The 13,738-nt window shown below is 50.4% G+C and overlaps 1 protein-coding gene across 8 annotated transcripts in view; it reads left to right on the forward strand.

The window, feature by feature from the left end:
• The window catches only part of PRR5L (proline rich 5 like), an 80,381-nt gene that overhangs the window by 24,026 nt on the left and 42,617 nt on the right, over window positions 1-13,738 (forward strand). For 7 of the 8 annotated variants that reach the window (XM_040638961.1, XM_008686791.2, XM_040638964.1 and 4 more), the window contains exon 4: window positions 9,942-9,990. The exons of the other annotated variant lie outside the window; for it this stretch is intronic. In XM_040638961.1, coding sequence (XP_040494895.1) covers window positions 9,942-9,990 — 49 coding nt within the window. The remainder of the gene's footprint in view (window positions 1-9,941; window positions 9,991-13,738) is intronic. 8 annotated transcript variants of the gene reach the window in all.

Consider the following 13,738-nt stretch of genomic DNA (forward strand, 5'->3'; position numbering starts at 1 on the left):
AAAGTCTGACTCAGAATGCGCAAGGCCTGCTGGGTGTACGTGTGACCTGGTCCCGATAGAGTCAGGTGAGCTGGCCTGGGCGCGTGCCCACACCTGCAGGTGCCTGCATGGGGATAAAGTGTCCCTCGTTTCAGCAATTAAAATGCCAGAACCAACCTGCCACTGTCTGGTTCACCTTCGTGTAGACATTTGGGTTTTGATTTTCCTTTTCTTTTCTCTTTTGGAAGCAGGTCCATAAACCGACAGGGTTGCGGCATGCCCAGTGAGGAGGGTGTATGGGGAGGGGCGGGGGCACAGGACAATAGGAATGTGGGGAAGAGAATGTGGAAAGAGAGAGGACCAGTGATTTTCAGGCCCACTTTGCAATCATTTGTGATAGGCCTTTGGGCCAGAGGATCTGTACCAGGTCCAGAAGAATTTTGTAACTTGTTAAGAGAGTTGCATTCGGATTCAGAGAGACTGGGAATCAAGATTAGACTCGCTGTGTGACCTTGGGCAAGTTACTTTGTTTTTCCCTGTCTCTGTTTTTCCTTCTATAAAATGGTGATAATAATAGCATCAGTCTCATGGTGGTTGGGAGGACTAGATAATGCTAAACACGCCATGAGTGCAGGGTCCAGTGCCTAATACGTGTTAACCATCATTATTCCTATCCCTGTGAAATGTTAGCGATAATACGGTGATAAAGGATGGACGGGTACCATGTATGAGAGCACAGGGCAGGGTGGTGACTCGCCACACGGATGGTGAGCTCACTTCGAACAAGAGAGGTCCAGGACAGGCTCCTCCAAGAATGTGCTGGACTTGAAGTCTGGGTGAGGCTGAGTCCTTACAAGGAGCCAGCTGTTTGTCCTTTCTGCAGAGAAAAGAACGAGAGGAAATGACTCTGTCAGTTCTCCATTCTACTCGAGCCAAGCGGTAATAAACTTTGATGGATCGTCCAAGTCCAGAATCAAAGTCGAAATCAGTGTCCCCAGGTCACCGCGGCCAGCCCTGGCCGCCTTTCTAACGGTGGGGCTAGCACGTGCCCGGGAAATGTGCATTCACTGAAACATGGGTGGATGCAAAGGGTGACGAGGAAGATGGGGGTTTTATGTAACTAGGTTTTATAATGCAGTCAGTACGGACAACTGGTCTTTCGGTCATCGAAAATGAACTCCAGTTTAAATTTTAGCAGGTAGACTTTGGGGGTAGCCATGAGGAAGACCCTTGGTAACAATGGGCAAGTTCTAAAACACATTATTATTAGATCAAGAGAAGGATGTGGAGACTTTTTAAGAACAAATTCATCAGGACTGTCACACCTCAGTAAAGCAGCAAAGTTTCCCCCAAATAAATCAGGGCATATGGTCAGTCAGTATGAAGACCGTAAATCAGAATTGCCTGAGAAAGCAGGACTTGCTTGTTGTCATTTCCGTAAAGGCAAGAAAATGACCCTTTAGAATAGACCTGTTCTAGGGAGATCCCCGGTCCTCACAGTCTACGACTCTGCCTGCCCTAAAATTCCATCTGCTCTGACTGGTCCTGGTCCTGGATGTCCTCTTGGTTTAAATTCTCTGCGGGGCATCGATGTGGTTTGTAATACCGTCCCCAGCCTCAGTGCTGATGTGGCTGCAGTTTGGCAGTGGGGACGCATCTGGGTCTGAGGTTTGGGTTTCGCGAGCTCTCCCAGAAACAAGAGTGGCCGAACTCCCTGACACACCAGAGCACGCTCTTCCTGAACATTCTTGACTCTACCGATGGTGTGTGACTACGAAGGGTTAGAAGAGTGTGAGAAACCTGTGATTTACATCGACAGGTTCTTATAAGAACCCATGCGAGTGCTTTCACTGTTTGATTGGTAGGGGGTTGTGTGGAGGAGAGGTCAGAGGTCACTGGTTCTTTCACTCCTGTCATCAGTGGATGCTCGTGGATGCTCGTGGATGCTGTGCCGGATACTGGGCTGGGTTTGGGCGTTGCTGTGGAAGAAGGTGGTTCTAGCTCTTGGGGAGCTGCCTGCAGAGTGAGAGCGGGGCCCTGCACAGGCAGTGATGGTACCATGTCGTAAGTAGGGTGCTAGCAGAATCCAGAGTGCCGGGAGTGCAGGAGATGGGCACATATAGTGATTTGGGGGAAGGTGAAATCTGGAGTTGAAATCTTGAAATCTGGAGGATGAGCAGGTAAGGGTTAGGCGGGAAGGGCAACTGAGGCTATAACCTTCTTGCGACTACCGTCTCCATGCCCTCCCACCTCTATTCCTCCCCAGGAGGATTTTTTTCTCTGCAGAAATGAATGCTGAGAGGCGAGGTTTCCGGAAACCAGAGCTGAGCCATCTGCAGCTGGCCTGAGGCAGGAAACTCACATTTTCCTTCTCTCTCCAACCACACTGCTTCTGTCCTTGTTGGGAGGGAGGCAGGGTGGAGGAAACCCCAGAGATTTTCAAGGAAAGAGGAGGTTCCAAGAACTGTGCTTGATCTTTGACGGGGCTGCATTGAAACGCCCTCCTTCTGAGTCATTTGGGCCATCCGCCCCCCAAGGGAAAGGCACCTCAGGTTTTCCCATCTCCGTGGGGGAGTCTGTTGATGGTCCTGGGACTGGCCGGGGGAGGGGCTGGGAGGAGCTGGGAAGGAGCAGAGTCTGGATGCGGCCCACGGGCTCGCTGAGGTGATGATGACAACAGACATTTGTGTAGTGTTGAGTATGTGCCAGGCTCGATTCTGAATGCTCGACCCATGTCCGTTCTTCTAACACTCACCACAGCTCTGAGACAGGTACGGTACCCCTGTCTTACGGACGAGGGCATAGAGGCACGGCGAGCTGGGACAACACGCCCAGAGTCGCACAGCTGCTTAGTAGCCATGCTGGGATTTGAACCTGAGCCCCTGTGTCCCTAAACACCTAGCAAGTAGGCGGCGAGAGGCACGCAGAGCCCGCGCTGTCCAGGTCTAGGCCTCACGTCCCTGGGCATAGATTTGATACCAGATCCTGAGGTTGGTGGGGCATTGTCTTCTGAGGATCCTGTTTTGGGAAGGGCTTAAGGTGGAGTCTCCTTTCGGCCCAGGTGGCTCTGCCCGAGTATATGTGTTGTTGTCCCTGTGTCTGCTCTGGTTGATAAACACACTTGTCTTTGGGGGCGGGAAGAGTAGTGAGAGGGAAGTGATGAATTGGAAACCTCTGGGGCTGGCCCGTGTGGTGGTGGTTGGCCTGTCCAGTGTTTAGAAACATGGGTATCTCCCCTGAAAATCCAGGCCTTTCTGCAAAGTTCACATTGGGTAACACTGGACCTGTAGTCTGGGCTGGGAACTGGTCAGGGGGAGCCAAGCCTGGCTGCTGGCTTTCGAGGAGCACGCTGCAGCCCCTGCTGTTCATGCCCTCCCGAGTCCCTCACCCACCTTACCTGCCCGTCCCTGTGAGTGTGTGGGGCACCATGGGCTGACTTGGAGGTCGGCCTCATTTTGAGTGAGGATCGGCGTATATGGCCCTGGGCAAGGCTCTGAGGATAAATTCCTCCACGGAGGTATTGATTGGAGAATTAGCATTGCTGCGTGCCAACTGTCCAGCATCGTGCATGTGACATAATTAGGTCAGGGCCACCTGGCTGGCTCAGTCGGTAGAGAGTGCGACTCTTGATCTCGGGGTTGTAAGTTCAAGCCTCACATTGGGTGTAGAGATGACATAAAAATAAAATCTTAAAAAAAAAGAAAGAAAGCCAATGGAAGCTGTTTGTTGGATTTCCTCCATCTTTTTCACTGTCCTCTCTACCACCCACTAGGGTGCCGGAGAACAAGAGGTATGGGAGTCCCCTCATTTTACCTGAGTCATGGACACCACCTCCAGTGGGCCCCAATAAAATGGACCCAAGGAGGAAAGGGGCATTTGCATGTAAGTGCTTAAAGTTGCCACCTCCTTAAAATATGTCCCGTTGCAGAAGTGAGGGAGGTGATCTTCGAAGGAGTTAGCAGTCAGGTTGGGGGGTCAGGTTGGAGGGACACTGACCAGCGACAGTATGAGGAACAGGGCCTGGATCACGAGGAGGTCGGGTTGGATCCTGCCAAGGCACGAGCTGGGAGGGCCTGAGTACTTGGGGCAGCCCCTAGTTGCCAGATGACATGGAAATATTGAACAACTCATCTGGCCGTCCTGACGGATGCTGGGGAGCCATGAGCCCCATGGTGCCTGTCTCCAGACTGCTGCATCCTCCCCTGGGATTTTGCCACTCTGGGTCTTTCCCCGTGTGCCTGGGAGATGGTGGCTCGCACCCGAGGCGGTTTCTCACCATCCTCTGGGCCACTCCTGCACCACCGCCCCTGTGGGGTCCCTGTGCCTCTCCACCAGCCAGGATCCGGCTCCGGCCCGGCCTTGTTTACTCTTCAAGCCCACAGAAGTGGGAAGTTGAGTTGACAAGACAGTGAGGGGCGAGATGGCGGGTCTGTGTAATAACAGGAAATCTTGTCATCTGGGGTGGTGTCTCGCCCAGTCAGCCTGGGGGGTGGGGAGAAGGGGTGAGATAATACAGACCAGTGAGCGGTTCCCCATTTTTTCCCTATTGTGGCCTTTCTGGCTTCTGACTGAACTTCGTGCCCCATTTCCCTTTTGGGTTGGGTCCACATGAGCGCTCCTTTGCCATTACTCCCAGGTCCCCACTTCCTTCTTCCAGCTCAGTGGCTGCTGCTGCTGGCGTTAGCAGCAGGATTCTGTTTGCAAATGAGGCCTGGCGTGGAAGCCCCTATATGTGACGCAGGTGAAGCCGGAGCCCCGTAAGCTGGGACGTCAATTCCGTCTTAGGCACCCCCCCAGCCCCCTGAGTTCGGCCCCACCACCCTGCCTTTGTTGTAAGTTCAAGCCTCACATTGGGTGTGAGGTCACCCTAGTGTCTGGGGTGAGGTCTGGCCCTAGTGTCCAGCCCCTTTCATGAGTTTCTCCTGGGTCCTTCATGCCAGGTTTGGGAATGGGCTGGTCCGGCTGTACTTTAAAAAAGATGCCGAGAAGCTGTTGAATCAAGTTCTTGGGAATGTGGGCGTCAGGATCTGCAGCCGCGGGCAGCACGCCCCTGCCCAGCCTTGTGTTGTGGGGACTGACCAGTCCAGGATGAACTCCTTTAACCCTGGTGCGAATCCACAGAGTAGTAGCCTTGTTACCCCTGAACTCTGGCCGGACAACGGGTACAAGGGACTGACCTGTGGCATTGATTTGCAAAGGTGACTGCTGACAACAGGCTTCAGTCCAGGTCCCCCCACTCCATGAGGCCCCTCTCAGCTCTGTCCTGTGCTTGCTGCCTGCCCTCCGTAGTGACCTCTGAGGCTCGGTTTCCTTGTGTATAAAAAGCGGAGATATTGCTATGACCTTACGGCTTTGTTTTTGGCTTAGAGGAGGAAACACGTGTTGTGTGTGCTGTGGGCAGCAGTGCCTGGCACCTAGTAAGTGCTTAGTAAACTTCAGTGGAGGGGAAAAATCATCTAGCCTCCCTCCTAGGAGCAACTGATTTCTTATTCCTTATTTTTATGTATTTGTTCCTATAGATAATTATGCTCCTGTTTTCAGGGAAAACACCCTAGGAGAGGGTGGAAAAAGTGGAAGGGGGCTTCCGGATTCTCAGCCCCCGTGCCGTAGCCAGAACACGTATCCTAGGGATCGACGATGAGATTTTTCACCTCTATCACATCTAGGGAACCACAAACCACAGGCTCGTTAATTCTGCTGTCATTCCTCTTGCTTTGCTCTCCTTTCTCGTGCTTTACAGACTAAACGGGTGAAGTTAGGAAGGTTAGAGGGTGAGCTGACCGTCTGTGAATTTCGGTCTGTGCACCTCGACGCCTTGATACTTGTACTGTCTACTGTGCCTCGCAAGACTGTGGCCCCGGTGGGGAGAAACTCTGTCCGAGGTCTGTTCACCCCTTCTCCTAGCAGCGAGCACCCTGTCTGACACAGAGCAGGTGCTCAGGAAATGGCTGTGATTTGGCAAATGAATTCGGGGATCTCTATTCTTTCTCAGTCGCTCTGGAGGGACGCTGCTGCCGAGTTCCCCCTGGAGATGGTGTATCAAGACAGAGGGGTGGAAAATCCCTCTTTCTCTCAGTTCAGCTAAGATCATGTTTTTCAGAAGTACTCTTTCCTTGTAAACCAAGTGCAAGCAGAATAAACACCGAGTATAGAAACAGGTTGGAGATTTTTCGATATGACTCAGCGGCAGTCTGCTCCGATGGCTGGGCCAGCTCTGGCCTCCTCCCCACTCTTCTCTCTGAGTTGAATTCTCAGGCTGGCAGGCTGAGGTGGGTTTGGCTTGGCAGGTTCTCTGGCCCTGTGGGATTCTCCGTGCCCTGGGACCACCTGCTTCCTGACACTGCAGCCTCGATGGGAACTCCCTCCCAGAAGTCCTCCTCAGCTACGAGCCGTTTGGTGGTAACCCTGCTGGTGGTTCTTGTTAATTGCATTTTTAAAAACATTTTTTAAATGTTTTTATTTCCATAGAATTCACAGGGTACAAAAATTTTAAATATAGAATGAGTTACACCGTAAAGAATCTCCCTCTCCTGTACCCCAGAAACCCAGTTCTCATTCAACACCCCCCCCAAAGGTAATTATTATAACAGCAGTTTATTGGACATTCTTCTAGACCTTCTTTATGCATATGTAAGGAACATATATATGGAAAAGCAGCTGGGGACACTCAGCAATTTATAGGAGGTCCGCAGACTGGGGCTGTATCTCCTTCTAACTTCAGGGAATCAAGTTTGCTAAAGTGTTTTGTTGCCCTGCTTAATTTCCAGCAATAGCTGCAGCTTTCTCCGGCTCCGTACTTGGGAAGCATGCGTACATGCTCCGTGTGTTTCAAAATCAAGGTGCTATCTATTTTAGTTCAAAGGGCCTGTTGGAAACCAAATCACATCATTGTTCCAGAGCAGTAAGTTCAAAGAACAGATGTGACACCTGAGTTAATTGGTATTCTGTAAATAAAAATACATATTCTTCTTTTTCTCTTATCTTTTCACAAAGTAGCATATTATACACACTGTTCAGCATCTTGCATATTTTAAAACTTAATATAACCTAGATCTTTATGTATCATTAGAGTTCTCTCTTTTTCTTTTTTCCAACAATGGCATAAAATTCCATTGTAGGAATGAACCGTGATGTTTTACGAGCACTTTACTGGTGCCCATTTAGGTTGATACCTGTATTTTGCTGCTGCAAAAACTCTGTGCATATATGCGGTGACCTTGTCTAACATACAGCCTGCTCAGAAGAGGACAAGTTTTCTAAGAGACAGAACCGCTTACTGATTGCCCCCCCCCGCCCCACCCAGGACAACAGAACATTGACTTCAATGGTCCAGTGGGGTCTGTTCTGTTCAGCTAAGTCTATATAACAAGACCTAGTGGACAGGGTTTTGAACTCGGCATTGAGGAAAGGACACATGTCTGGTCGTCTTCCCATATCCGGTCAGAAATAGTCCATTAGGTGGAAAGTATGGAAAGCGGATCGTTTCTGATTCCTGTACCGTTCTTCTCCATCACCGTCGCGCTGCTGCTGGTATGGCTGCTGCTAGCTTCGGTCTTAGAAGCTTCAGTCTTTCTGCTGTGCCTTCGTCTTGGCGGTTGTTTCGGGCTCCCTCCTTAGCCTCTGCTCCTTTATCAGCCAGTTTCTCCCTCAAGCTTTGTCTCCCTGTAACGCTCTGCAGAATTCTGGCCGTGGCCCCGGCTGGCGGCACCCCCGCGGGACCGGAAGGTGCTGTACCTTCCCCTCCCTGTGGGCTGCAGCCTTTCTGCCTCCCCTGATGGGTCAGGGACACGCTTCTCGGATGCCTCCGTTGGGTAGCGTGGCGATGCTCCCGGAGCACTGCCGCAGAGTCGCTGGGCTGTAACCGCCTGTTAGCCATGTCCAGCCTCAATTAACGACGCTCACGGCTACGTAGATCCCTCCTCCACTGTGCTCCAGGAGGGTCTCCTGTAGCAGGTGACCTTGAAGGCCTACCCTTCCCACGGCCCTCTTCGTCCTTCCACTTGACCCGAAGGGTCTTCACGGGCACAGTGTTTCCCAGCGTGGGTTCCCCAGGGACACCAGTTCCATCGCCCATCACTTGGTCTCAGAGCCGTGTCCATCCCTCAGCATCATGCGTACCCACGAAGTGCTTGGGAAACCCTGTGTGTGGCAGCCCATTACTATTAGGACTTGTTTTCCCACCTTTTGAGGAAGCCTGGCTTCCTCACCTACGATTTCGAGGCTTCCCAGTGGCCGTGAAGACCTTGCTGGGAGGCGCCTGTCCCTGCAGCAGTCAGAAGCGGCCTCCCTGTCTCTTCCTGTTTGAAAGCCTCCACCCGGGGATGCCCACCAGCTTTCTGTTTTCTGCCTGAGAGATGCCTCTAGGCTCCAAGAGCGGGGGTGAGCGACCAGCCCTTGGCCTGCCAGCTGATGAAGGTGCCCCCGCTTCCTGTCAGACCTGCCCGCATCTGGGGGAGCTTCGGGGTTGTGTTTGAGGGGTGGCCGTCCAGGAGCCCACCGTGATACTGGATCTCCAAATGCAGTTATCTACCGCACGCGCATTTTCGGTTGTGGGAGAAGGAAGATATTTTCCTAGCTTAGCACGTGTTTGCAGCTCTCCAGGGGTCTTTCTGGTACAAGAATTTAGATCATGGAGATCTCCGTCTTTTTCTTCTGCAATCCTGTTGGGTCTATGATCTGCACCTAATGATACCTCACTGTAACTTCCCGTTCCTCCTCCAGCGACGTGTGGGTACACATTCTGGGGGGAGCAGACAGCCAGCAGGTTTGTCAGAAGCCTGTGCATTTGCCCCTTCATGACCACGACTGGTGGGATGGGCCAGTGAAATCCTTTGAAGTGGTGAAGAGCGTACCCCCCTAGAGAACTCACGGATCTGGGGAGCCAGTTACTCATGTTTTTAGCTTCCTCCCCTTGTTTGGATCAAATTAAAGGGAGAGCAGTGGGGCCAGTCCCATGACTTGTCACCAGGACAAGGAGGTCGGTGCCAATACCGCTACTTTTAAAATTCTTTTCAGCTCTCAAGGCTCTGAAATTATCTTGCGAGTATAGTTATTAGCCTGCTATCGATCCACAGCGCCGAGAGCTCCTGTTTGCTCACTTCTGGGTACCTGGTGCTGCCACAATGTCTGGCACGTAAAGAACAGCCCAATGAATGTTGGTGGCTGGATGAGTAAAATCTGTGTTCCCGGTTGCAGTCCCCTTGAAGAACTTCCTCAGTCCCTCAGGGATGGGCCGTAAGACCAGCCAAACCATGGCACAAGCCGAATGTCCTGAAGGATTTGGAGGAGAGCATGGTGGGATTATGGGGAAAGGTGTTGAATTTGCAGAAGGCCTGGGTGTGAATCTTGACTCTGCCACTGGCTTATTCCGAGGACCTCTCTGAGCCTCTGTTTCTTTATCTGCACAGGAGAGATAATAATTGCCCTCCTCTCGTACATACTTTATAATCTTTGGTTGAAGGATATATGAAAAATGTGTTTTAAACCATAAAGTGTATAAATATGGAGGATTCCAGGATTATGGTCTTTCTCCTCTTTGCTTTTTTTTTCTGTTTTCTTCACATAAAGCCAGGTGCCCGGGCTTGCCTCTGCCAACCCTATTAGAGTCTCCTGTGGCTGGGGTCATCATCTCAGGGTTGTGAGATCCAGCCCCATGTCGGGCTCTGCACTGGGTGTGGAGCCTGCTTATGATTCTCTGTCTCCCTCTCCGTCTGTCCCTCCCCCTGTTCGCTCTCTCTTTCTCTTTTTCTCTCTAAAAAAAAGAATCTTCTGTGGCTGCCTGGATCCCCCTGTAGGACTTCCATTGCCTGAATTACCCAGTAACTTTTGTGCAGAGGTATTACTAGACCCTTGCACACTCCCTCCTTAGACCTGGCCTTGGTCCCTGTGCCATTGGTGTCTGTGAACTAGACACCAGGAGCTGTACCAGCAAGGGCTGCTTGACGGTGTTTCTCTCTCCCCAGGAGGCTGCTGAAGAGTGAACTTGGATCCTTCATTACAGACTATTTCCAGGTAAGCTGCGTGGGTCTGCACATCTGTCACGGCAGTGTATGGATAGCATGCGTGTACCATTCCTTCAACGTCCAAAGTTACGGACACTGAGTCCCTGATATGTGCAGGGCCAGCGTGGTCCCTCCTTTCATGGAGATGATGGTCTTGGGCAGCAGTTCTCACGCTTTTCAGTCTCAGGATTCCTCTGTGCTCTTAAAAATGACCATTTATTTGGCTTAGCTCTGTCTTCACCATATTGGACATTAAACCTGAGAAACTTTAAAATATTGAATGCATTTAAATAATAGACCTATCACACAGGAGCTTAAACGGCATTTTTAGGAAAGATAGCTTTTGCAGAATTAAAAAGAACCAGAAGAGCGGCATTGTTTTATGTCTGCCAGTCTCTGCACCGGCTGGCTGAAGAGGGGGTGGCTGGATCCTCGTATCTGTTTCCCATTCGGTCTGTTGCGATACCGCACATCATATAGTCTCTGGAAAATCGCACGGTACGCTCATGGAGGATGCCAGGAAAGGGCAAAGCGTGGCTTAGTGTTACTGAGGAAGTAGTTTTGACCATGTGGAAAAGGTCTGGGGATCTCTCGTGGGGCCCCAAACCACACTTTGAGAATTGCTGCTCTAGTGACCTTCCCTCCCACCCCCATGGAAGGCATCTGGGTCGCTGTAAGTTTATGTGCCCTTCAGCCAAGTTATTTCTGGCCGCTAAGCCTCCCGGTCTGTTCTGTTAAAGATGATTGGATCAGGGGATCTGACGTCCCTCCTGCCCAAACCCTGTTGTTACGGGGCTGTGGAATTCAAGGTTCCAGGCTCACTTAGAGGATGGTGTCTAATCCACTGATAAGAGTTGTTTTCCTGACTCTAACCACAGGCAGATGGTGGGGGAGGGGGAGGGCATGAGGACGTGTTGTTTGAGTAACTCACTGGGTGACACTTCGGTGAAGTCAGAATTCCCGCTTTTCACTATTAGCTAGGTGGTCTCGGGCAAAATGCCTTGTTTTCCCCATCTGTAAAATGGCAATAAAAATATGACCTACCTTAGAGGTCATGGTATGGTTTACATGAAATAACACCCGTAAAGCACTCAGCACATAGTGTGTGGGGAGGAAGGTGGGGGGACAGGGTGGGGGAGTGGTCAAGATCATGCCCCCTAAAGCCAGACTGTCTGGGTGCACTGCCCAGCATAGCCACGTCCTAGCTGTGTGACCTTGAGCAAGTTGCTTTGCCTCTCTGTGTTTTAGTTTTCTGTTCTGTAAAAACAGGGGTAAGAGGACCAGACCTTATAAGGTTGTTGTGAGGACTAACTAGATTATTATTTGTCAAGTGTTCAGAACAGTGATGAGCACAGAGCAAGACAGAGTAATGTGGTCATTAAATTTATATGTATGCACATTTGTTATTCTGAAGTGCCATCCACCCCTTTTAATGGGGAACTTACATAAAAACAGAAAACGTCTTGGTTTCAGGTTGGTGATGTTATTCCATATCCAAGAACATACTTTTAAGACAGTTTAAAGAGTTTTTAGGTCTTAAAAACAACACACGCATTCTTTTTTTTTTTTTTCTTTGCTTACCAAGATTCGGGAAGCTCAAACTTTTATGTGCACTTTTAAAGAATGGCAGATGTCAGTCCTTTAACACACACACACACACACGCACACGCACACACACACACACACGCACACGCACACACACACACACACACACACCCCGGTAAATGGCCACTATAAATCTGGACAAAGCAGACCTCAACAGAAGCCTGGAATTCAGTCGGCTCAGATGTCTCAGCTGCTCGAAAGAAATCCCCCGTCCAGGGAAAGACAAACATAAAGATTAAGAAAGAGGTAATTAGTTACAAAAGTGAATCATCTCAGTTGCCCTTGACTCAAAGGTCAGTCTTGTCCTCAGCCTCTTCTCTTGCCGTCTGTAGTGATTGATTTTCAGATCCAACTCCAGAGAAGTGGTTTTTCAATCAGTCCTGGAGGAATCTGCCAGCCCGGCCGCCTTCCTCGTTGACATTTAAAATAGACAGCGTTTGGTGTGGTTTCAATCGGGTTTTAAATGTCAGTTGTCTTTTGGCAAGGGGGGCTTACCCCTAGGATGGCTGGGGAAGGGCGTTTGGGTGGGGACTTGTTGATCTGGGAAGCCCTGAGGTTTTTGGCGGTGGTTAATGCTGCTTACAAAATATGCCAAACACTTAACTAATAACCACACGTCATTTTTTTTCTATCGAGAGCTTAATCAGACAAACTGCTTGGTGAATAGTGAGTCTCTGTGGGTGTGGGGTAGGAACTGGTTTTCACAGTTTTGAATCTGGGTTTTTCCTTAGTGGAAGGTGCTAGACTGGAGAGAAAGTTAGCCTGGACGCTGTCTAGCTGTCTGTGTCAGTGTAGGTTTTAACTCTCACGTAGGTGCAGAGCTCTTTTTAAAAAAGGTGTTTGGCTCCGCAGTGCCCGGGAAGTACACGGCCTGGAGCAGGTGCTCAGTCAGGCCTCTTGGGAGACAGGGAGGGGCTGTCCGCCAGAGACAGGTGAGTTTAGGTGGTGGAGGCAGGGGCGTTAAATGACATTAGTCTTCGTGGCTGGAAGGTATTTCCCTTCCTTTTCCTTTAGCGTTTCTGATGGTGCCAGAGAGGGTCTCGGTTTGTGCCAGTGTCTTCTGCACTTCTGCGGGACTTGGCCGTCTTCCTTGTTTCAGGAGGACAGAGCAGGCCTCAAATGTAGTGCCTTCAGCCAGGGGCACTAATTAGGATTTCGTAACTTTTTTTCTTGCATTGAGTTGATGGTTGAGTTACATTCTATTTATGGCAAACGATGCTGCTATAGTTTCATTTTTAGCATATTTATGTTTTAAAAAGTGGATGGATTGAAGAAAAATAGCCTGCAAAGAATAACAGTTCAGGTGGCCCTGGCTATGACCAGATGCGAAAGGTGGCTCAAGAGAGACTTGGGTTCTGAGAGCCCTGTGCTAGGCACCTCTCAAAAATGGGCTGGTCCCAAAGCCGTGCCAAGTAGAACTCTCCATGAGGGAGGATGGAGGGGAGGAGGGAAATCCAGGAGAGAGGGTTCTAGAGGCCAGCCTTCATATTCAACTGGGAGATGTCGTTTCAAGAAGGAAAGTCTGAATGGGCTCCAGGAAGAACATTCCTCCAGCAAGGAGGAGGGAGGAAGGTCTGGGGACAAAGAAGGAGCAGAACCCAGGGGTGGACAGGTAAGACCCCAACGCCACCGTGGATGTGGCTGTTGGGGAAGATGATGAATGGGCTCTGTGGGTACTGGGCCCTCTATGTGAAGGATCAGATGGCCCCTCCTGGCCGTCTGCCTTAAGCAATGGACGCCCATCTCCTGGGCCCCACACCCCCAGCCCAGGCATCTCTACTTACAAAGCCTTCTCTGTGACTCTGCTTTTGAAAGCGAACATTCTCATTTTGTAGCTTTAAAGAAAGAGTCACGAAAGAATATCTTCAAGTGAAGAATAATGGAAATGACCTGAGGGGAAGGCAGAGGGGAAGCAGGTGGGACAACGGTGCTTATCTTGTGTCCACACACACGGAAGACCAGCGGTTTGTGCGACAGAAACACAGATAGATTTCCAGAAGACGCTGGCCCCCCAAATCTGACATTTCCAGTATAGAATTTTCTTTTCTCCTCTGTTTTGAATTGCGCCTGGAAGGATAGTTGGAGTTTCCCAGGGGAACTCTGTGTCATGGAGACAGCTCTGTGAGATAATTGGTTCCTTATAACTTTGGAAA

Source organism: Ursus maritimus, unplaced genomic scaffold, assembly GCF_017311325.1.
Source record: "Ursus maritimus isolate PB19 unplaced genomic scaffold, ASM1731132v1 scaffold_23, whole genome shotgun sequence".
Taxonomy (NCBI): Eukaryota; Metazoa; Chordata; class Mammalia; order Carnivora; family Ursidae; genus Ursus; species Ursus maritimus.